The sequence below is a fragment of the Amblyraja radiata genome, chromosome 1 (genome assembly GCF_010909765.2).
Source record: "Amblyraja radiata isolate CabotCenter1 chromosome 1, sAmbRad1.1.pri, whole genome shotgun sequence".
Classification (NCBI taxonomy): Eukaryota; Metazoa; Chordata; class Chondrichthyes; order Rajiformes; family Rajidae; genus Amblyraja; species Amblyraja radiata.
Genome location: NC_045956.1, coordinates 75,161,265 through 75,185,763, shown reverse-complemented (window position 1 = coordinate 75,185,763; position 24,499 = coordinate 75,161,265). Strand labels below are relative to the sequence as shown.

The following is a 24,499-nucleotide window of genomic DNA, read 5'->3' as shown; positions in this document are numbered from 1 at the left end:
TACCCTTGTTACACCATTACCATGTACCCCCTGTATACTGTCCCTCTTGTTACACTGTTCCCACGGTATACTGTCGCCCCATGTAACATTGTTGCCCTTGTTACACTGTTGCCATGGCCAGGCCAGTGCTCCGGGTTACACCCTGCGCGCTCCGGTTGTGAACAGCCGGCTCCGCCCGGGAACAGGCGGACGCATGTGCAGCGTTGGGGTTGAGTTGAGCTGCGGGAGGAGGCGGCCACATTGTGGGAAGCTGCAATAATGGGGCGTGACTCCGGGACGCTGTGAGTGAAGGAGGTGAAGCGAAGCCTTGAGTTGCCGCAGGTGGGAATGCAGAAGGAACGGTGATGTCCCGGCGTTCTCGGAGACGGTGTACCTGGTGCCTCCTTCTGTGCTGCGTCCTTCTCGCCTTGGTAGGTGCAGTTGACAGCAGCCGCTACTGCTCTTTGTGGGACCTTTCCTGCAAAGCCTGAGCTAGAAACAGTGTGGTAATCATTTCCTGCAACATAGAACCGTCATTGGAAAGAAAGACTCTGACCTGTGCCACATCCCATTTCTCCAACTCATTAAATCTCTCATCGTGATTAGGCTATAGTTTAAAGTTCAAGGGTTGTATTAAAGAACCAGCAAAGGGTTAAATGTGCCGAAAAGCACTTCGTTGTAAAAAGGTTCTAGAGTGTTTTGAGCGGGGCCGGCCTTGGGAGGTGCGGGGCCCAATTAGGAACCATTTTGGTGAGCCGCAGGTTCCCAGCCAAGGTCTGTAGATTCATAGAAATATCTCTATGGTAGAATGGAAAGTAATCAAAATGTGCGCTTAAAAAGTGCCTGCGAGTTAATGGACCAAACAGATCTAAGCTACATTTTAATATAACATTGCATACATGTAGCCTACAAGTAACAAACACAATGTGTAGATCATCTCTGAAAAGTACATAGTTACAATACCACTTGTTTTAGTGACTGAAATGAAAAAAAAGTAATTTAATTAACTAGATCCTGGCAAACCAATTAAAGAATTGGCGAAAAACCAGTCCAGGCATTACATTTTGGGCTTCAGCCCCATCCTACCCTTTGGGCTTCTACCCCATCCTGATTTAGAGGTAGGTGTGTGTGTGTGGAGGGTGTGAAGGGAGGAAGGAGAGAAAGGAGTGAGGGGAGTAGAGAAAGAAGGGAAGGGGAGGAGAGAAGGGAAGGAGAGGGCCGGCGGCAGGAGCGGATGCCGGGGTCCGGGCGAACAGGTATGAGCTGAGGCCGAAGTTTGTAAACGTTGCTCCAAACCCTGGCCGGGCCCTCCCTGTATTGTTCACCGGGTCACCCCGGGGAAAGAGAGCGGTGGAGACGGGGCTGTGTGCGTGAAGCATGGCGACTGGAGGGGCAGGAGCTCTGCCCTGGGACCATGAGCTAACGACCCACCTCCCCCTCCTCCATTTCCCTTCACACCCCCCCGTCCCATCTACCACTTTCTTCCCCCTCCACCCTTCTCTCTACACTCCTCTCTACACTCCTCTCTACACTCCTCTCTACACTCCACTCTACACTCCACTCTCTCCCCTCCACCCGGGGTAGATCTACCCGAGCCGAGAGTAGATTACTCCAAAGATCCTAGAGCGGAGCTTTTGATTACTCTAGCGCTGGGGCTCCCCTTAGGCGCGGGGCCCAATTAGGAGCAATCGGTCCAATCAGCTTAAGGCCGGTACACAAAATTGCTGGGGAAACTCAGCGGGTGCAGCAGCATCTATGGAGCGAAGGAAATAGGCTGGAGTCGAGGGGGGAGGTGAAGGGACAGGTGTTGCATTTCTTGCGGTTGCCGGGGAGGGGGTGGTGCGGGAGGGAAGGGAAGGGAAGAATTGACGAGGGAGTTGCGGAGGGAGCGGTCTTTGCGGAAGGCAGACATGGGGGGAGATGGGAAGATGTGGCGAGTGGCGCTGCACCCGCTGAGTTTCCCCAGCAATTTTGTGTACCTACGATATTCCAGCATCTGCAGTTCCCTTTTGAACAGCTTAAGGCTGGCCCTGGTTTTGAGGAAGTAAAATTCCTGTATAAATGTAAGTCATTTGCAATTAATTACATACAAATAAACACTGAAGGTCAATTCGAAATGACTGGGAACTTCCTGTGCTCATTTATAGATACAGTTAAAACAGGATCCACACATTTCTTTAATAAAGTACATTTTTAACCAACACTTTAGCCAGCATTAACATACCAATGAAATTCTATGGTTAGTATTAGCATTGCAGCTGACCCTGCTATGCAACCTGATGGTTTATTTTTTATCATATGGTTATAAGAGATAGGAGTAGAATTAGGCCATTCAGCCCATCAAGTCTATTCCACCATTCAATCATGGCTGATCTATCTCTCCCTCCTAACCCTATTCTCCTGCCTTCTCCTCATAAGCTCTGACACCTGTACATGGACTGTAATTAATTAGCCTGAAGAAGGGTCACGACCCTAAACATCACCCATTCCTTCCCTCCAGCGATGCTACATGACCCGCTGAGTTACTCCAGTATTTTATCTATCTTCGACTGTAATTAATCGTTCGGCAAGAATTAAGGTGGCATCTTCTGCTTTGTGGGGTACCAATATAATGATCTTGGCTCAATTATACTCCTTTGACCTGGATCACTTCATTATAAAATGCCTTCTGTTTTATCTAGCAAAGGAATTCACCTCTTCCTGCCTTCTCCTCATAAGCTCTGACCCTGCTATGCAACCTGATGGTTTATTTTTATCATATGGTTATAAGAGATAGGAGTAGAATTAGGCCATTCAGCCCATCAAGTCTATTCCGCCATTCAATCATGGCTGATCTATCTCTCCCTCCTAACCCTATTCTCCTGCCTTCTCCTCATAGGCTCTGACACCTGTACATGGACTGTAATTAATTAGCCTGAAGAAGGGCAATCTATTCACCACTCCAAGCCAATTCAAAGTGGCACTGGACGGTTTTAACTCGGTCATCAATTCTCTCGTGAAATCTTCTTGTCGTGTCCACACACAAGATTAGAAGTTGTTCAGTCAGAGCTGAACACACTCTCGGCATCCGCATACAATGATGTCTGCCTTGCGCTTCTTGTGTTTCTTGTGCGTGGTGGTGGAAAGATTGGTGGAAACAGGGCCACGACGCGAACGTTCTTTCCTTGACCCCTCTCATGAAATCAACCCCTTATACCCTAATTGTCATTGCTGGTGACTTCAAACAAACTCAGGACCGTTCTCCCCAGTGACCATCAGCATGTCACCTGCCCCACTGGCGGTGTTAATACTCGAAATCACTCTAGATCACATAATAGATGAATGGCTGGATTTGAAAAGAAACAATGAGAAAAGTTTAATGAGCAAGTACAAAGATGTGAATTAGATTGAAAACAATTGTGACATCAGTAAGGCAAGTGAATATTTTCTAATACATGGGTCTTTAAGAATGATTAAAGCAGCTTCACTTAAGGATTTGGATTATGTTCAGCATCTTGTATGAAATTTTATAAATAAATTCTTGATTTGTAGTTGTTCCACTGTATGTCATAGAACTTTAATATTCCATGGATATTGTTACTTTTAACATTTGTGCAATCTTACTCTTTTCTGCAGGCTTATTTGCAGTTTTGTTTACTTGAGGTGCCCACTCAAACTTACCATTCATTGGATCAATCAAACAAGGACAAGATAACCGTGAGTACTTGTCTGCCTGTGATATGCTGTGCATTAGTCAAGAGTTCTTCATTTATGAATATCTTTAAGCAACTATTTCCAGTTATTATGAACTACTTTACAGATTTCTGCGACATTTAATTACAACATCAAAATATAACTATTCATTTATTTTCTATTTCTAAGGGATTTGCTATGCAACATTGATGTTTTACCAAGTTCACAAAGACCAATCCATATATTCTTCAACAAATAGTTATTTCCTAGGAATAATCTACTAATAACATTTGTTTTATGTTCAAGTCAGTCATGAATATTTCCAGTTTGGGGTGTATATGTTCCCTGGGTGGTGTAAACATCTTACTTTTAATGGGTAAAACAGTGAAATTTTACTATCAATTTTACTATAAAATCCAATTCCAATTTGGACTTGGAGATCCCTTTCATTTTTAATTCGTCAGTTGGGGTGAGTTCACTACCTGGCTTCACTGCTGCCTCTGCAGTAAAAGTGCTTTTGCAATGCATTTGGTAGTGAATTCCAGGATTTTTACCGACTAATGATGAAGGAATTGCAGTATATTTCTAACTCGGGATGGATTGTGATTTGGAGGAGGCCAGTGTTTTACCCATGTGGCTGAAATCTTTGTTGAATTGGATGACAAAAATTGCATGATGGTGAGGCTTTGTGGGAGTCTATTGCATCAGTCTCCATGACGGTGGCCTATGTATAACAGAAAAGGTCTGGGAATATAGGAGCTAGACTCATTTTAAAATACTCAGCCTCTTCCAGGTTAATTTTTTAGTTAATAGTATCCCAGACAGTTGATGAAACCTTTGGTGATGGTGATGGCATTGAATATGAAAGGAGACTGTTGGATTCTCTTCTGGAGTTGGTCATTATCTAGAATTTGTATGTTGTTTCTTTTATAAGCAGTATCCTGAACATTGTTCATGTTTTATGAAGTACTTGGTTGTCAGCCTTGAGAGGATTGAACATAGTGCATATAAACATTCCCACTTCCCAAGTTATGGTGGAGGGAAGGTCATTGATGAAATTGGTCAAAATGTTAGTGAACTGTCCTGAAAAATTCCAACAGTGATATTCTGGGACTGAGAGGATTTCCCTCCAACACCACAACCATATTCCTTTGTGTAAATATAATTCAAGCCAGTCACGTGTTTTCCCCTTGATTCTGATTAAATCCATGCAGAGTGCATCTTGTACCAAGTATAGATAGCAGGAATTTGTTAAAGCAAAGCGTAACCTAAAACAATACAGCATTGTTAATAAGAAAATAACAGTTGTTTAATCACCAATTTAAATATATAGATTACACCATGAAACTGGAGTAAAAACGATATTCAGATTAAAACAATAAAATAGCAAGACTAAAGATGGAACAGAGAAGAAATAATAGGTTGTTCTTGATTGTAATTTCTGAAACGTGCAAAATTCAGAATGCCTTGCGTTACTTGGGGAATGCCTCCAAACGATTGCGCTTAAGTTGGAGATTTCCAATAATGAAGGCAGCTCAAGAAAATGAGGCTAGGGGGGGGGGGAGGAGGGTGTGTCCCCCTCCCATTGGTACGGAGCTTTTGCATTTTTCAGCTTGAAATTGTTCAATACGGTGCATACTGTAGCGAGTCTTTTAACTTACACGTGAATGCAATATATATGTTTTAAATTGGATTAGCTATGAATAAGGTTAGACTAAATTACATTCCTAATTACATTACACAGTAGAGCCAGGCTCTGATCAACAGGTGCAGCACCTGAATGATCTTAGTGTATTCATGTGTGGAAATCAGAATATAATCAAGCACTTGGCCCATGTTGACCAACCTGGTTCTCACTGCACACCTGGTACTACTCCTGACCCTGACTCCAGTTGGATACCTTCTCTCATTCCTGACCCTGAGTCCAGCCTTACACCTGGCCCCCTATTCTACCCTGATCATAGCTGCTTACCTGCTTAGGTTCCCAATGCTGCTGTAACCTGGTGCAGGCGAACCGGCCGAAAGATGGCGGAGGAGCGCCGCCGCGGGCTCCCGTGTGGAGGGAGAGAGGGACTAGGAGTTGGCGGTTGGCATAACTGGTTTGTGACTGGATCAAATGGCAACTCAAGTAGGATTAGAGGATGACGAAGGTCAAGATGATAGGGTTTATGTGACTGGACGGCAGTGTCTAGTCGGAGATTAGGGAGGAATCAAGGAGAAAGGAGGATTCAGGCAAAACGAGCTCGGCCAAAACAGCAAAAGGAGTTTTGAAGAGAACAGTTCAGAAGAGGATAGGAGAACGGTTTGGAAAAAGGTTGAAAGGAAGGAGGTTAAAATAATACTGAAGTTCAGAAAGGAAGATGATCATGTCAATTAATGTCCGATAGCTTTATCCAGGGAGCTAAAGAAAAAGGTAGGAGAGGTGGAAACAGCTAAGATTTTGAGAGACGGGAACTTGTTAATAATATGTAAAACGGAAGAGCAGAAAAATAGGCTCTGAAGATTGAAAGTGTTTGCAAGAAGATGGTTAGTGAAAGAAAGACTCTGGGTGAGAGTAGAAGGGGAGTAATAACAGGTATTCCGGTAGATGAAGACCTGGAGAAACTCAAACGGAGTATTTTTGGTGGCCAGGTGAGTGTAGCTAAGAGATTGTTAAGGACAGTGGAGGGTAAGAGGGTAGAGAGCTTGTCTGTGCTTCTGGAGTTTCAGCAGACTGAACTACCAGAAAAAGTGAGAATCGGATGCATGATCTTTCCCGTGTCTGCCTTATATCCCTCCACCGCTCCGATGCCATAAATGCCAACGTATGGACATATAGCAGCTCAGTGTAGGGGAATCAGAGTGTCCCAAGTGTGGAGGAGAGCATAGATTTGAAGAGTGCAGAGAAAAGATGCAGATAAATGCTGCAATTGCGGAGGACCGCATAGGGTAACGTATGGGGGATGTGAAGTCAGGAAGAGACAGTGGGAGATTCAGCAAGTGAAAACAGTAAGTAACATAAGCTACTCAGAGGCAGTGAAGAAGGTGAAAGGACAAAGGGGAAGAGTGGATATTATGGGAGAGAGAATCATCCGTTTTTGAGATCAGAGGAAAGTCAAGCAGTCAAAACTCACCCAGAACTGACAGCTGATAAGCTAATTGTTTTCATTGCATATGTAATCAACTGTACTGATCAGGTTAAACACAAACAGAAAAATAAAAATAATTGTTAAAGGAGCAGAGAAGTTTTTGGGTTTAAAAGAAGTATCATGGGAGAGTATCAATAAAAGCTTGAAGGAGATGGAAGGGAGGAAGGTTCTGGTGATAGGTCAAATTGATTATATTACAATGGAACGCAAGGAGCATAATAGCAAATGGACAAGAGTTTAAAGGATTCATTAAGAGTTAAGAAGAAACCAGACGTCATATGTATTCAAGAAAGCTGGCTTAAGCCTTCATTAGACTTTGTCATCAAAGGTTATGATAGTATCCGTAGAGATAGGGGGGAGGGAAGTGGAGGGGGGTGTGTAATATTTATAAAGCAAGGAATACAGAATAGATTGTTGGTGAAAGGAACAGAATTAGAATATTTAGTGGTGGAAATTTGGATAAGAGAAGGTAAGGTTAAAATTGTTAATTTTTATAATCCGTGTAAAAGGCTTTCATTGGAGTTGATGGATGAACTTGCTGGGTATTTAGGGGGGAAAGTTATATGTTGTGGTGATTTTAACGCTCATAGCACGTTGTGGGATGATTCTAATGATGAAAATGGGATGGTGATTGAGGATTTAATGGAGAAGAATAACCTGGTGTGTCTTAATGATGGAAGTGGGACACGAATCAACATCAGAACAGGGTCAGAATCAGCCATAGACCTCACACTAGTGTCAGACTCATTGGCGGGTGTTTGTTCATGGGAAGTAATTCGAAGAACAACGGTAGGAAGTGACCACTACCCGATAGAAATAGTAGTAGGAGTGAGTTTAGAGGAGTATAATACAGAGAGAATACAAAAGTGGTCTTTTAGTGGTGCGGATTGGGAGAAGTTTAAGACTATAGTGATCAAGAAATGGAAAAAATTGATATTTATGAAGATGTGGATATTTAAATATTTCTGTTTGCGAAGCCATTTTAGAGGCAGCAACAAAGTCCATTAAGAGGAAAGGAGGTAAGCACAACAAAAAGAGCGTACCATGGTGGACTAAGGAATGTGACAAAGCAATTAAGTGTCGAAATAAAGCTTTTAAAATTTTGAAAAGAAATCATAATTTTCAGAATCTTATTGAATACAAAAGGTTGCAAGCAAGTGTAAGAAGAGTAATAAAAAATGCAAAGAGGGAATTTTGGAGGACATTTTGTAACTCAGTGGGAAGGGAGACAAAAGTAGGTCAAGTTTGGGGAATGATAAGGAGAATGAAAGGAATTAAAGAGAATACAAATATCCAATCCTAACTGACGGTGAAATTACAGCAGTGAAAGACGAAGAGAAAGCAGAGATGTTGGCAAAATCCTTTGCTAAAATTCACAGTTCAGACAATGTTAGTGAAGAAGGAAGAAAAGGAAAAGAAAATACCATAGCAGAGAATAGACAGGTAATACGACATGAGGAAGACACTAACGATGTTCTAAACAAACCATTCACAAAGACAGAATTCAACCGAGCTCTTAGAAAAACCAAGATGTCAGCACCAGGTAAAGATCAGATTTGTTACACCATGTTAACCATCTCAGTGAAACATCCAAGGATTTTTTGTTAGAATTTTATAATAAAGTGTGGGAGGGTGGGAAATTACCGCAAAGGTGGAAGGAGGCAGTAGTAATCCCAATAGGAAAGCCAGGTAAAGATCTGACAAACCAGGGAATTATAGGCCTATTGCATTAACATCCAACATATGTAAAGTAATGGAAAAAATGGTAAATGAAAGGTTAACATATTATGTAGAAATAAAGGATATTTATCCATTACCAGAGTGGTTTTAGGAAGGGGAGAAACACCATGGATCCAGCTATATGTTTAGAACATGAAATTAGGAGAGCACAAATTAATAGAGAAAGTGTAGTAGCTGTATTTTTTGATATTGAGAAAGCATATGATATGATGTGGGGAGAAGGTTATTAGTGAAACTAGGTAAATTGGGGATTAAAGGTCGTATATTTAAATGGATTAAGGATTTTTTTTTGGGAGGTCAATACAAGTACGAGTTGGAAATCAATACTCAGGAACATTAGATATTGTAATGGAACACCTCAAGGGAGCATAATAAGTCCTTTACTATTTTTAGTAATGATAAATGATGTGTATGATGAAATTGTAAATGAAATGGGAGTTTCACTGTTTGCGGATGATGGGGCAATCTGGAAAGGGGAGAAATGTGAAGTTATTGTGCAGAAACTACAGAGGGCTATAATAAAGTACAAGAGTGGTCTTATAAATGGGGATTCAAATTTCTGTGGAAAAGACAAAGATAATGTTTTTTACTAGGAAGGAAATTGGTAGTGAGGTTAAACTAAAATTATATAACCAGAATTGGAGAGAGTAAAATACTATAAATTTTTAGGTTTATGGTTTGATGAGAGGATTACGTGGATAGTTCATATTCAGAAAGTAGTGGACAATGTAAGAAGATACTTAATGTAATGAGATGTTTAGTTGGATGTGATTGGGGGGCAGGTAGGAAAGCTTTGAAGGCTATATACAATGGGTTAATTAGATCTGTGTTAGATTATGGTTGTGTGGTGTATGGGTCCGCATCAAGTACTTCTCTTAAGAAAATAGACAACATTCAATATCAGGCATTGAGAATATGTACAGGTGCAATAAAAACAACTCCAACAGCAGCATTACAGGTTGAAATGGGGGATGCCTCTAGAGATGAGAAGGATACAGCTTTCATTAAATTACTGGATTAACCTACAGGGCCAGAGTCAAGACACCCAGCACAAGTTACTATCAAACCATGCTGGGAAAAGAGAGAAGGGAAACAAAAAGTTTTGGATGGACAGTGACCCAGAGAGCAGTACAAATCGGCATAGCACAATTAAATGTGGTTCCAACAGTTCCATTACCTTCAATTCCACCTTGGATACTTCCAGATGCAACAGTAGACTTTACAACATTAGAACAGGAAAACAAGGAAAAACAACATAGGTATAATTCAGTCATCATACAGGAATACATTGACAGATACTACAGTTTTGTCCAAATTTATACAGATGCATCAAAAGATTCAGTAGATAAAGTAGGAGTAGCATTTATTGTACCAGAATTTCACATCAAAGTAGGGAAGAGGATCAATATGAGGTATCAGTATACACAGGTGAAATGATTGCAATATTGTTAGCGGTACAGTGGGTCGAGGATACTAGGCCTTTAAGGACAGTTATTTGCTCAGATTCAGGTTTAGCAATAAAGAGTTTACAGCACAGCCATTCAGACAGTAGACCAGACATTTTGATTGAAATACAACAAACACTATTCAGAATTCAAATGATGGGGCTTACAGTCATATTTTTATGGGTACCAGCACACATTGGCATTAGAGGAAACGAAATGGCAGATAAGGTAGCAAAAGAGGTAGCAAAAAGAAGTAAAATTGATTTAAGTATTAACATAGGTAAACTGAAATCAAAGACATATTAAGCAAAGACTGAAGGAAAGATGGCAAAAGCAATGGGATGAAGAGCGGAAAGGACGGTGGTTCTACAGAGTCCAGAGGAAAGTGGGAGAAATGAGATGTGCAGGAAAAAACAGAAAAGAGGAGACAGTAATCTCAAGAATTAGATTTGGACACACTGGTCTGAACAGTACACTTTTTATAATAGGCAAGCATAATACAGGTAGATGTGAATACTGGGCAAGAAGAGACAATAGAGCATGTCATTGTACATTGTGAGAGGTATGAGGAGGAGAGAGAACGGATGAGTGAGCAGTTCAGAAAAGAAAATACAATTTGATTTGGTAGATATTTTGCAAGGAAGTTCATATAAGTGCTATCAAATCCTGTTGCATTTTCTTAGGGTAACCAATTTGTTCGGAAGGATATAGGTTATTAGTATATGTAATGGTGTTGTTTGATCCACACTCCATGCCAGTTGGTGGCGGTAATGCACCAAAAAGTTTGTTTGCCAACCGCCAAAAAACACCACATAGAAGAAGAAGGTTCCCATGCTGAACACTCCCCTGGTCCCAGCTTTGACTGCACACCAAGTACTATTCCAGACCTTGACTCTGGATGCACACTTGGCCTTGCTCCTAGCCCTCTGCACTGACAATATATCTGGCCCACACATAAAACCCCATATCTGACCCCCCTGGACGTAACCTATTACGTTCAAGTCCACAGGTACTTATTTAATGCAGTAATCTTTTATGGGGAACTTCACAGACCAAATTATATATTAAAAAAGTTGCTATATACATTGGCTTCCTTGTTATCTAACATGCTAGTTACTTTGTCAAAGAAGTAATCAATTGGTTGAACACAATTTCTCATCCATAAAATTATACTCACTCAGCTGTATATGTATTCTGTTACCATTTCTTTCATTTTCCTAACAAACTGTCCTGAAGTCTTTTTCTTTTTTTTAATTTTCTTTTTTTAAGAAGTATTGTACAAAGATAAACCATTCAGCATCTAAAATTATACAATTATTGTACAGCTTCATTTTTAACCTTAACCTGAAAATGAAAAAAAAAAGAAAAAAGAACAAGAAAGGGAAAAAGTGAAAAGTGAAAAGATAGATCGAAAAAGAACAAAAGAAAGACCCCTAACTACCAAGTAGTGTGGCCGAAAGATATAGAAATAAGATAAAAGGAAAAGAAAGGTGGAGATTACTTTGGCCCCTCATCCCCCCCCCACCCACCGCCCACCACACCCAACCCGGCATCGGTTATAAATTTAAATTTGTGTTGCACCATGCTATTCTTGTAAGAATTTGGTGAAGGGTGCCCATGTCTTGAGAAATTGATCTGGTTTTTCCCGCCAAGACAAGCCTAATGTTTTCCAAATGTAGTGTCTCGGACATGCTTGCGATCCACATCTTCACTGTTGTCTGTTTCCAAAATGTAAGTATTCGTTTTTTTTTTTCGCCGTTATCAGCCATAATTAAGAAAACGTCTTTGAAATAATGTTAGCTCAGAACAGGCCTCTGACATACCTAGTGTGATCAATTTTATGTCGGGATCCAATTTTATTTAAAGTATTTTGAAAAAGATATCAAAAATTCTCCTCCAGAAGTTTTGTAATTTTGTACAGAAGCAAGGAATGGGTTATGGTTGCTTCCAGAGACATTTGGAAGATCCTATTCAATTTAGACTTTGAATAATAAAGTCTATGCAGTATTTTGAATTGTATTAGCGAGTGCCTAACATTAGGAGAACAGTAGTGTATATATAGAAGACTTTCCTCCCAACTATCCTTTGAAATAGTTTTTTTAATTTATTTTTTTTAATTTAAATTTTATTAGAAGTACGGTAAGTTACAATACTACACAACACATATGTCTTAATACATTTTTTGTACCGCTTCATTTTTGAGCTTTAAGAAAAATAGAAGTAAAGAAAGTAAAGAAAGTGCGCATGAGTCGTGAAGGTGCAGGAGAGTGTTGAGAAAGAAAGCCCTTAGAAAAGAAGTTAGAGAAGGAAGTAAAGAAGAAAGTAGACCCTAGAAAAGAAGGAAAAAGAAAGGAGAAACAATCACTCTATTATAACATTAAACTCCGCAGAAAGGGACTACCAACCAAGTCTGTTTTTGTTGGGTTTTTTTTTTTTACCCCCCCGTTGCCAGATCCTGGCACCTTCTATCTATTTATTTATTTATTTATTTTTAAATTACTATTGCACCTTATGCTTGTAATAGTTCCAAAAACGTAGACCACGTCTTTTGGAAGTGGTCTGCTTTGCCTGCTTATCCTTTGAAATTGTTAAACCCAATTCGTCTCTTTCAAGCTCGCCTAATTATTTCCGACGGTGGGAAAGCGGTGGTGGGCGGCGCGACTCTCGTCAGCAGCGGCCTCTGCAGTCCGTCTGTGTTTTATTATTTTTTGTCTCGTTTTTATGTAGTTTTATGTTTTTTTTTTTGTTGGGGTATGTGTGTGGGGGGGTGGGGGTGGGGTGGGGGGGGAGGGGGTAACTTTAAAATCTTTCCCCGGCACGGAGACCGACCTTTTCTTTGTCGGGTCTCCGTTGTCGTGGGGCTGCAACGTGGAGCGGCCTCCAACAGGAACGACCTGGGGCTCCAGTCACGGAGCTGCCGACTACTCACCGTCACGGAGCTGGCCGAGTCCGGAGCGGGTGGAGCTGTGGTGGAGCGCTGCTGTGACCCGACCTCCGGAGATTTCGGAGGCTGCAACTGCGGGGTTTGGCCGGACTGGCAGCACCGGGAGCCCGCGGGTCCTGCTGGGAGACCGCTTTTCGGGGCTTCCGCAACGGCGACTTCTCCCGCCCGAGTTGCGGGGTTGAAGATTACCTGAGGCGGGGCCTTCCCATCGCCCCGCGCGGCTTGGAATGGCCGCGGGGACTTTGGCGAGCGCACGCCGGGGGCTCTAACACCAAGACCCGGTGCGCGACCTTGCATCACCCGGCGTGGCTTTAATGGCCGCGGGACAATCGCCATCGCCAGCCGGGGGCTTGACTTTGACTCTGACTCTGACATCGGGGGGGAGAGTGCAGTGGAGAGATAAGTTTTTTTTGCCTTCCATCACAACGATGTGATGGATGTTTGTGTAAACTGTGTTGTGTCTCGGGTCTTTTTGTTTGTAATGTATGGCTGCAGAAACGACATTTCGTTGGACCTCAAGGGGTCCAAATGACAATAAATTGAATTGTATTGTATTGTATTGTGTAAATTTAAAAGTGTATTATAGAGGTACGATATTAACATTTGAATCCGACTTTCTATTCATGCATTCATCTAGTACATCTGGACTCGTAGAGTGACAATCGTGGGTGTGTATTTTCACATAGTCTTGTATTTGAAGATATCTGAAGTATTGACTACCTTTCAAATGATATTTCGACTGTAACTCTTGAAACGAGAGGAGGGTCCCCATCTCATAAAGGTCTCCCAGCATTTTAATTCCTAAGCTTTCCCATTGTACAGACACCTTGTCTAAAGTAGGTTTAAACGAGGGACTATTGGCGATTGGTAAGAGGAGCGATAAATTTCTCAATTTAAGGGTTGATCAGCTGTTTCCAGATTCGTAAGGTGCTATGGATTATCAGATTATTTTCTCATACTTTGATTTCTTCAGATTTATTGGAGAGAGAAGAATCGCGCCTATATTGAAAGGCAAACAATCTTCCCTCTCCATTTTTAACCAGTTACCTGTTGGCATGTATCGTCCATCCAATAAATTAAATTTTTAATATTATTTGCCCAGTAATAGAGAAGAAAATTAGGGAAAGCCAGTCCGCCGATTTCTTTATGTTTGCATAAATGTCGTTTGTGAATTCTGTGAGTTTTGTAATCCCAGAAAAAGTTTGTAATCGCAGTCGAGTTTTTAAAAAAAGTTTTAGGGAGAAAAATCGGTATTGATTGAAATAAGTACAGGATTTGTGGAAGGAAAATCATCTTTATGGCATTTAGTCTACCTATGAGGGAAATCGGAAGTGTTTCCAAAATTGAATGGCATTTAATTTAATGATTAATGGAGGAAAATTTGCTTAAAATAAGGAAGAATATTTTCTAGTCACGTAAACTCCAAGATATTTAAATTTTTCTGTAGCAATTCTAAAGGGAAATTTTAGAAGGTGTGACGGGTCTTGAGGTTTTATCGGCATAATTTCACTTTTGTTCCAGTTTATTCTATACCCTGAAAAGGATGTACTCTTATACTTTCAACTAAGGGTTCTATCGCAAGGGCAAATAACAGTGGTGATAATGCACACCCTTGTCTATTGTCCCTGGATAATTGAAATTTAGGTGAGAGTGTTTGATTAGTCAGTATTCCCTGAAGTCATTTTCACTCACCCCAATTTTCAGTATTTTGCTGTCTTCCTCTCAACTGGGACTTTTTTGAAATGCAAAGTCCAATAACTATATATTTTTTTTTTTTTTTTTTAATTTTTTTAATTGTTTATTTTATTAGAAGTTAATACAGTACAAAACAATACAGTGGCACCTAATTTTAGGTGCCAACTATGTCATACTGTAATCCATTCTATGTACAACCTCTGGTTTTATGTTATGAGAAGGAAGTAAGCAAGACAAGAAAAAGAAAACAATAGAAAGGGGAAAAAGTGGAAAAATAGATGGTAGAGAGTAGAAAAACGTGAAGTGTGTATATAAAAAATAAAAAAATAAAATAAAAAAGATAAAGTGGAAAGTAGAAATAGAAGAGAAGGCCCCTTAAAAGAGAAATTTTCAAATCTATATTCGGAGATGTAAATCTATCCGCGTCATGAACTGAAATCAGCAATCCTTATGGTACCGCTGCATCACATGATTCCAAAAAGTCGATGAAAGGAGACCAACTCCTTAAGAATTGGTCATATTTATCTATTAGTCGGAGTCTCATTTCTTCAAGGCGTGCTATGTCCATCATATTCCTAATCCACATTTTAACAGTTGGTATGGTTGTATTTTTCCAAAATTTAAGTATCAATTTCTTTCCAATTATTAACCCATAATTAAAAAAAACATTTTGGTCTTTATTTAAATTGGTATTTTCTCCTATTATTCCAAATATAATCCATTCCATTTTGGGTTCTATTCTTGACTTGAAGAGCTTTGTAAATATATCACACCAAAATTTATTCAACTTTGTACATCCTACAAATGAATGTGTTATATTAGCGTTTTGAAACAAACATTTATCGCATCTGGGAGAGACGTTTGGATAAAATTTATTCAACCTCGTTTTTGAATAATATAGTCTATGTAATAATTTGAATTGAATTAAATTATGTCTTGCATTAATAGAACAGTTATGTGTATTCATCAAACACTTTTCCCATCTATCCTTCGAGATCTTTATCATTAGCTCATGTTCCCAATCTTCCCTTAGTGCTTCTGTTGAGGGTGATTCTCTATATAATATATTATTATAAAAGTATGATATTAATTTTTGTGAATCAGCCTTAATATTCATTGCTTCTTCTAAAGGGTCTAAAAATATAGTTTGAAATCTATGTGTATATTTCTTCATAAAGTCACATACCTGTATATATTTAAAATATTGATTATCCTTCAATTTAAATTTAAATTTTAATTGTTGAAATGATAACAGTTTGCCCAATTCATACATATCCCCTACTTTCCTAATCCCCAGTCTATCCCATTGTTGATATGTGTTGTCGATGAGAGAAGGTTTGAATGCGGGGTTGTTCAATAGTGGGGTTAGTACTGATAAATTATTTAATTTCAAGGATACTTTTATTTGTTTCCAAATTCTTATTATATTGTGAATAATTGGGTTCTTCTTATATATTATACTATTCAATTTTATCGGTGAGAGCAGGATCGTTCCTATATCGTGCGGATAGCACTCCTCTTTCTCCATTCTTATCCACTCCAACTGCTGAGTGGAACTATCCAACCAGTACATTATGTTCTTAATATGCACTGCCCAGTAGTAATACATAAAGTTAGGTAATGATAAACCCCCAACTTCTTTAGATTTGCACAAATGCTTTCGTTGAATTCTATGTGTTCTGTAATCCCATATAAAATTAGTGATAGTGGAATATAGTTTTTTGAAAAAATATTTTGGAATATATATTAGGATCGCTTGAAACAAATATATTAATTGTGGTAAGAAAGTCATTTTTATAGCGTTAATTCTACCTATCAATGAGAGCGGAAGCGTTTTCCAAAATTTAATCATATTCAGTTTATTTAATAGTGGTATAAAATTGGCACTAAATAATGATTTGTGTCTTCTCGTAATTTGAATACCCAGATACTTGAATTTTTCTGTTGCAATTTTGAAGGGGAATTTTAGTAAGTGTCTCGAATCCTGTGGTTTTAAAGACATAATTTCGCTTTTATTCCAATTTATTCTATATCCTGAAAAAGAGCCGAATTCCTCAATTAGTGTTAATAAGGTGGGTATACTCGTTTGTGTATTAGTAATATATAAAAGGATATCATCAGCATATAGTGAAATTTTATTCTTTGAGTCCTTAGTGTTATATCCGTGAATATTCAGGTGATTTCTAATCCTTTCGGCCAACGGTTCTATCATACGGGCAAATAGCAATGGTGATAAGGCACACCCTTGCCTATTACCCCTTGATAAGTAAAATTTTGGAGATAGCGTATTGTTAGTTAATATTCTTGCCGTAGGTCTATCGTAAAGTAGTTTAACCCATCTAATAAAAGGGCTTGGAGAGCTTTTAATGGTTGCTGTGATTTTTATGAATTGATGATGAAACATGAAGTTGTATCAATTCTTTGCTTGGTATTCCGTGTCCTTCACAGTATAAACAGAATCGTGGCACCATCATCACCAGGCATAATGACATCTGCCCAGTTTTCAGGCTGCAGTCAGAGAAAGAGGGACCACAGGAGGAGGTGGCTTGCAGCCGAGCAGACTTTGTACCAGGCTCTTGTCGCATCATGAAAGAGTTGTTTGCTGATAAAATACCTGCCAACTGTTCCCACCAGTCATCAGACGTGATTTGTACAATTACGGTAGGAATTTAAATTTAAATAGTTTAACTCCCTTTAGTCACCTCTGCAAAAAATATTGATTACAAAGATGAACTCCATAAAAACAGTAGGAATGAATTGGGGTAGAATTAAAAAAAATTGCGAAGCCAAGTTAAATGGCTTTTAGTTATCTGTTGTATAAAGAACTAAGATTGAAAGGAAGAAAAGAATTAGTGATAAACCATCAATAGCTGGAAATACTCGGCATCTATAGAGAGAGATTAGACAGCCGTAAGAGGGGACTGTATAATATATTTTTTAATAGCCCTTGGCAGTGGCGGACTGGCCAGGGTGTCAGCTTGCCCGATGGCAAGTGGGCCCCTGATGAAGTGGGCCCCCTTTGTCTCCTGGCGACCAATATTTTTAGACCCAGTCCGCCACTGGCCCTCGGTGTTTGCTTTTGACTTTGTGCACACCTTTTGATTGAATGCTGCATGGACATTTGATATGACTGCCTTTTGGCTGTAAAATATCTCTTCAACCATCCACCATATTTAGTTAAAAGTCTAAAATCCCTTTATGTAGCTTTTCCAAAAGTGAAGGACCACACGACTACATGGAATGTTGACATTGTATGCACCAAGTTGCTGAAAGTTCCAGGCGCTATAATTAATTCTTGACGTGTTGACATTAGCCAGGCTGTTGATTAAGGTCCATAAAAATGTCATCCTCCTTTTTCAGGCTAAAAGGGGGTGGGGTGGAGCTTTGTTTTATTAGACTTCATGACCAGTCTTGGACGTGCTGACATTCAGGTAATGAAAAGGCAGTTCTGCTTTTGCTGGCTAAGACTACTTGTTGCATCTTAACTATTAACCAACTTAAATTTGGAATGTTTCTAGTCTGGGTTTCTGTTGCTCATTGACTGATCCTTCACACGGGGAAATCTTGCAGTGGAAATTTGAATACTTACAATTAACTTTTTTCCTTGTTTTCCCCAAAGGAATACAATCCTCAAAAGCCTCAAGCAAACTGTCACCATGATGTGTGCAGTGAATCATCTTCTGTTGTGATAGGATTGTACAATGAAGAGGTGGGCGTTAATCAGTGGCTGAAGTTTAAATCCACAATGGAAGCAATGACGTTTATTAATCAAGAGCTGCTAGTGGATTGGAGGACTTATCACCATGGTTACTGTTTCATCCGTTGCCTTAGCCGTGATGCAAGGAAGGTGTCACAACTTCTAATTCTGCCTCCAGTGTTGCGGACATATCAGAGATCCGCGAATAAACTTACAAATGAACCTGCACTGAATGTAAATATTTTATTCCTGGATTCTGTGTCCAGGCACCATTTTTATCGAAGTCTGCCAAAAACCATTGACACATTCAGAAAGTTGAACACTAATGTGTTCAAAACTGGACAAGTATTTGACTTTGAACTGGTTCAAGGTATAAAAAGTAGGACATTTGAGTCTCTTCAGGCTCTTTTTGGAGGCGAGTCATTCAATCCACTTAAACCATTCAGTTCATTTGAGCTGCCACCAAAAGCTGTGGATCTCAACAAAACCCTTGGAAGCTTTAAAAGATTTGGATATGAGACTTTATATTTGGAAGACATGTGCTGGAAGTGGGATTGGGGTTTGGTGAAAGAACTGAGAGCTCTTAAGAAAAATGCATCATTTCCAGAAAGATCACAGCTACTCCTGGAAGCAGCCAGGAGAAGCGGAATTGATAGAATGGATGTTTTATACTCTAGCTGTGATATTCTTCAGGAAAATGGGGTGAAGGATATGTTCCACGGACCTGCTGCTCTATGTTACAATGGTATCCATCAACACACCTACCTCCTACAGTATATTGAGTACTTTATCACTCGTTTCACATTTCTACAAAAGCCTTTTTTCAGCTTTCTTATGCTGGATTCCAATCATGAAGATACGGGTCTCAGGTTAAAACAGGTAGATGAAGACCTGGCCAAACACGTTACTTTCTTAGCTGATCAACAAAACACTCTGACCTTTATTCTTTCAGACCATGGGAATAATTATGGGCAGTTTGTTTCAAAGACCACAGAATCTCAAGTAGAGTTGTTTCATACTACACTTTTTGTCATTGTCCCAGACAGAGCAGCTGCCTTACTGGGTGATGACAAGATTCGGTCCTTGTATACAAACCAACACTAGGTTGATCAGCCTTCTTGATGTTCATCATACCTTACAAGGTCTATTGCCAAATACTGGGGTCATGAAAGAGAATGATGTGAAATACGGAGTAAATGCGGACGGATTGCTGAGTCCCGTCTCTGCAAGTAGGACCTGTGACAGTATTCCAAGGATTCCTCCAAACTTTTGCATTTGTCAAGACTTTGAAAAAACAGTGGCGAGTGATTCTAGTTTTGCCCTGTTTGCTGAATTTGCACTCGCTCAAATGAACCGTGAAATCCTTCAGCAACAGGTAAATGCAAAAAGAGCCCTTACAGGGAACCGGGCTTGTCAAAAATTAATTGGTGTCAGATTTGACAATGTCAAAATACGTGAAGAACACATAAATCAGACTGTTATGAAACTGGACCTTTATGTAAAGGGGTCAGAAAGTACAGGGCGCCAGGAAGAAAAGTACTTGGTGGTTGTGGACTTCAATTTTGAGATGGATGCTTCAATGACTTTCCTAGGATTTGACCGTTTGTCTCCGTACAGCCCTTATGAGATTTGTGCTAATCATGATGTTGATTTAAGGTTGTGCATTTGTGATGTAGAAGATGTCGATGAGGCATCCATTCCATATTGGAAGAATATTTTGACCTCATCTGTGTCCTGGATTGAGACTAATTTCAGTTCCGTTCATGAGAGTTGTCTGTACCTCGTCAAAAGGCAATATAGTTCCGGTGTAGTTCTGGCAGTGGTTAACGTCTGCCTACATTTGCACTATGTCATTGAATTTGACTTCCTTACTGTAAATATGTACTCTTCATCTGTGATGCCTGTAAATATGACACTTTTGTCAAGATCAGAGGAGCTCCTGACCGTTGGATTTCAGAAGAATAAGGGAAAACCTTGGAAGTATAAATATTATTTGAATTACAGAGCATTCACTTTATAGATGAAACCATTCACATTGAAGTTAACATTATTTTTCTGTTAAGGGAATTATCTTCAATTCATTGCAGAGGAGGATGACTGAATTTTAGAGTCTTCCCTCACAGTGGGAAATTTTGATTCCGCTCTGTGGGGATGTCTGTTAAAGTCTATCGTGTTCTGTGCTCTTTATTATTCGTATGGCTGTATGGTGACAACACATTTCACTGTACCAATTGGTACATGTGACAAATAAATCTATTTTGTATCTTGTATCTTGGTTTGCTGCAATGACTATTCCAATGTCAATTCAGATAACCTATAGTTAGGTTTACAGTTGTAGCCATTATATTGTGTGTTACATACCAAGGAATTGAATTTGGGAGCAAAGAATGGAATCCGATCTCCAGGACATTGCACCTAAAACTATAACTAATTCTGTTCAAGAGTAGAAACACAGGTACCGCGCCCTCCATAATGTTTGGGACAAAGGCCCATCATTTATGTATTTGCCTCTGTACTCCACAATTTGAGATTTGTAATAGAAAAAAAATCACATGTGGTTAAAGTGCACATTGTCAGATTTTAATAAAGGCGTTATTTAGACATTTTGGTTTCACCATGTAGAAATTACAGCTGTGTTTATACATTGTCCCCCCATTTCAGAAAACCTGGATGACAAGGCACCTGAATTAGATTCTAATTTAGTGATTATAGCTCTGCCTTCAATGCCATGACACCAACGGGGAAAAAGCAGGAACGGGGTACTGATTTTACTTCGGAGTCACGTGAGTGATTCCGTGAAGAACTCGCTCAGCACGCATGCGCGGCATTACGTCCAGCAGAGCAACAGCAGCACAGCGGGAGTCAGGCGCTCCCGCTATGGAGGTGAAAGAACGGATCGTCAGGTAAGCTGACGTTGGGTTTTTCTTTCACAGGGAGCCTTCTGCTTTCAGGCAGAGAAGAAAGGCTCTAGAACAAACCTGTCCCCCGCTCGACTCCACGGAGGAGTGTTCCATCTTGGGGGGGGGGCAGCAACAGAACAGACCTGTCCGCCGCTCGACTCCACGGAGGAGCGTTCCATCTGGGGGGGGCAGCATCAAGACGATAGGACCGCTTACCCGGCGCTCCGCTATCCCGACACCGTGCCGAGCCCAGCCCCGCTAGCGCCTGAGCAGCGGGCTGGAAGTACCGCCACGGAAGAGGCGTCCGGCCGGTGGCTCCGACTTATCGGACGGGACGTCTTTCCACCCGCACGGGGGGAAAGACAGCCGCCTGAACAGACCTGCCCCCGCTCGACTCCACGCAGGAGCGTTCCATCTCGCGGGGGCAGCAACAAGGCGGTAGGACCGCTTACCGGGCGGTCCGCTACCCCGACACCGCGTCCGAGCCCAGCCCATTAGCGCCTGAGCAGCGGGCTGGATGTAAAGCAATGGAAGAGGCGTCCGGCCGGTGGCTCCGACTTGTCGGACGGGGACGTCTCTCCACCCAGGCGGGGGAGAGACAGCTGCCTGAGCCGCATGGAGCGGCTCTTGGAGCAGGAGCTCCAGCGAGGTGCACCCCAGGAGGGGCGCTCTCGCAGAGGGGGGTCAGGCACTCCCTCCACAGTGCCTTGTGCACTGTCCATTGCTTCCTCCTTTCCAGAGGATAGCTTTGGTGACCAGGACTGGGCTGGTCAAGAACAGGGGCAATGGCTGAAGATCTCGGGAGTATGCAAGGGGTGCAGGAACAGGAAGAGCTGCTAGGTGTGGTGGACAGCTACGTGGAAACCCCACGTGCAGGAGGCCGTCAAAAGCCTGACGTCAGCCATCACATCGTTTTTCCTCGTTCCGTGGACAAATACGGAGATGACCACAACCTTCGTAAACAAGTCATAAGACCTGCCATAAAATCCTACATTGCGGGGTTGTGCATACCCCAGCCACTGAGCCAGACCCATTGCTCTTTGGCAAAAACCTCACAAAGCATATGAAGGACATCCAAGAGGTTTTACAAAACCTTCGGCTCATGAGGGCAGGGCCGGGACGAGCAAACCAAAAACAGTAATTCCTACGCAGCAGCACCCCATCGCGTCCATCAGTCAACGTCTACCATATCGGACTGATGAAAGCTCGGGGTCCGCATTCTATCACCGAAAGTCTTCTTTAGACCAGGGCCCAGAGCGGACCCCATGGAAAATGTGCCACCCCCCAACGTCACCGCCACGTCAGACGACGTGCAACACTCGTTGGACCGGCAGGAAACAGAAGAATACCCATAACCATGGAGGTAGGTGGGTCTGGTTCCTACCAGTATATAGAGTAATACTAACACATGGGAGTCTATCACGAGTGATCAGTATATACTCAATGGCATTAGTGAATACAAATACAATTCATACTAGAAAAATTGCCACCAGGTCAACATTCACCCCAGAGGGTATTTTTCCCCTCTCCGTTAAAGAAACAAGAGGGACAAGCTGAACTGGTGAGAATAATTACAAAGGGTATCATGGGAAAACCTGAACCCTTGCAATTCGTATCAAATATATTGACTAAACCCAAAAAAGATGGTGGATGTCGCATCATCATTGACTTCACTAAATATGTTTGTTAAGTATATACATTTCAAAATGGAACCGGTTGTTACTGCCAAACAACTAAATTCCAAAGGATACTTCATGGCAAGCATTCATCTTAAAGATGTTTACTATTTAGTACCATTCACAAGGATCATCGCAGATACCTGAAATTTACCTGGATGGGGCAGCTATAGCAGTTTAAAGCGTTACCCAATGGGTTCACATCAGCCCAAGAGTGTCACCAAGACTAAAACCAGCTCTGGCAATATTCAGAAGACAAAAACATATTGTCATGGCATATCTTGATGATATCCTAAATGGTAGGCAAGACTATGAAATTGACTATGTTAGCTGTTCAGCTACCAAACAGTTATTTAAAACCCTGGGGTTGTCTTACATCCAGATAAATCTAAGTTGAAGCCATCCACTATCATGGACCACTTGGGCTTCACAATTAATTCAGTCTACGTGACTGTAACATTGCCAAGAGACAAAATAGTTGAATTGGCACAATCATGCAACAATTTAATGGTCAACAAACTACCAACTACTCGACAAATAACAGAGTAATTGGGAAAATGGTAGCAGCATTTCCGGCTACATAATTCGGACCTTTGTACCAAAAACGACATACAGGTCATTATGATCGTTTCATGAAGTTACCCACTGAAGTAATATCAGAACTACAGTGGTGGGCAAAAAACGTTTAACATAGTTTCAGCCTATTATCATCACTAACCCTACGTCAGTTATCCAAACAGATGCCAGTGCTCAAGGCTGGGGAGCAACTAACTCTATATCCAGCACAAGTAGTAGATGGACTAACCCAGAATCATCGTTACCACTTACACTGGGCATTAATTATCTAGAGATGTTGGGTGACTTTTATGGTTTAAAAGCATATGCATAAATATGCATCACTTGCATGTACGGTTATAAATAGATAATACTACGGTGGTGGCCTACATTAACCATATGGGCGGCATAAAATCGGTATCATGCGACAAGTTGGTCAACACAATTTGGCAATGGTGTGTCCAAAGACATATTTGGCTATCAGTAACTTACCTGCCAGGTAAGCTAAAATACAGTGGCGGACACGAGGTCACGTAAATTTAATGACAACATCGAATGGATGTTAAAACCCAAAAAAAAATTTCACAAAAGTTAGCAAGCAATATGGCACGCCAGATATCGATTTATTTGCATCAAGGCTAAATCACCAGGTACCCGTGTATGTCGCTTGGGAACCAGACCCTGAGGCAGCAGTGGTAGATGCGTTCGCGCTGGATTGGGGAAATTCTTCTTCTATGCATTTCCTCCCTTCTGCCTCATCAGTTGGGGACTACGCACAATACAAATGGACTCTGCTTCAGGTATTTTGATAGTACCCGACTGGCCTACGCAGCCATGGTTCCCAATACTCCATGACATGGTTGTTGAAACTCCGATGGTATTCCCCAGTGACCCAGAGTTATTAACACCCAGTGTCGGGCACAAGCCACCCGTGCAATGAAAAAAATCAAACTCCTGGGTTGCAGATTCTGCACAAACCACTTCTGGGACTGGGATTATCAGAACAAACCGTCGACACCATGTCAGCATCCCTCCGAACATCCACTAAAAAACAGCACTTGTCCAGCA

At 41.0% G+C, this 24,499-nt stretch overlaps 1 protein-coding gene across 2 annotated transcripts; it reads left to right on the top strand.

The window, feature by feature from the left end:
- Positions 1 to 212: 212 nt before the first annotated feature.
- LOC116975375 lies at positions 213 to 20,505 on the top strand. Of its 2 annotated transcripts, none has more exons than XM_033024418.1 (4): positions 213 to 321; positions 3,595 to 3,675; positions 17,052 to 17,264; positions 18,223 to 20,505. In XM_033024418.1, the coding sequence occupies exons 3-4, from the start codon at positions 17,190 to 17,192 to the stop codon at positions 19,402 to 19,404; spliced, it is 1,257 nt and encodes a 418-aa protein (XP_032880309.1). In that variant the 5' UTR covers positions 213 to 321; positions 3,595 to 3,675; positions 17,052 to 17,189; the 3' UTR covers positions 19,405 to 20,505. The 2 variants fall into 2 exon arrangements, with proteins under 2 accessions (XP_032880309.1, XP_032880298.1); XM_033024407.1 differs by having other exon boundaries at positions 213 to 410.
- The last annotated feature ends 3,994 nt before the right edge of the window (positions 20,506 to 24,499 follow it).

What these genes read in the sequence shown, in the direction of transcription:
- LOC116975375 (XM_033024407.1), top strand. Translation starts at nt 345, where the DNA reads ATGTCCCGGCGTTCTCGGAGACGGTGTACCTGGTGCCTCCTTCTGTGC. An exon ending in GCTGCGTCCTTCTCGCCTTG is followed by an intron (nt 411 to 3,594) that starts GTAGGTGCAGTT and finishes TCTTTTCTGCAG; the next exon opens with GCTTATTTGCAGTTTTGTTT. An exon ending in ACGTGATTTGTACAATTACG is followed by an intron (nt 17,265 to 18,222) that starts GTAGGAATTTAA and finishes TTTTCCCCAAAG; the next exon opens with GAATACAATCCTCAAAAGCC.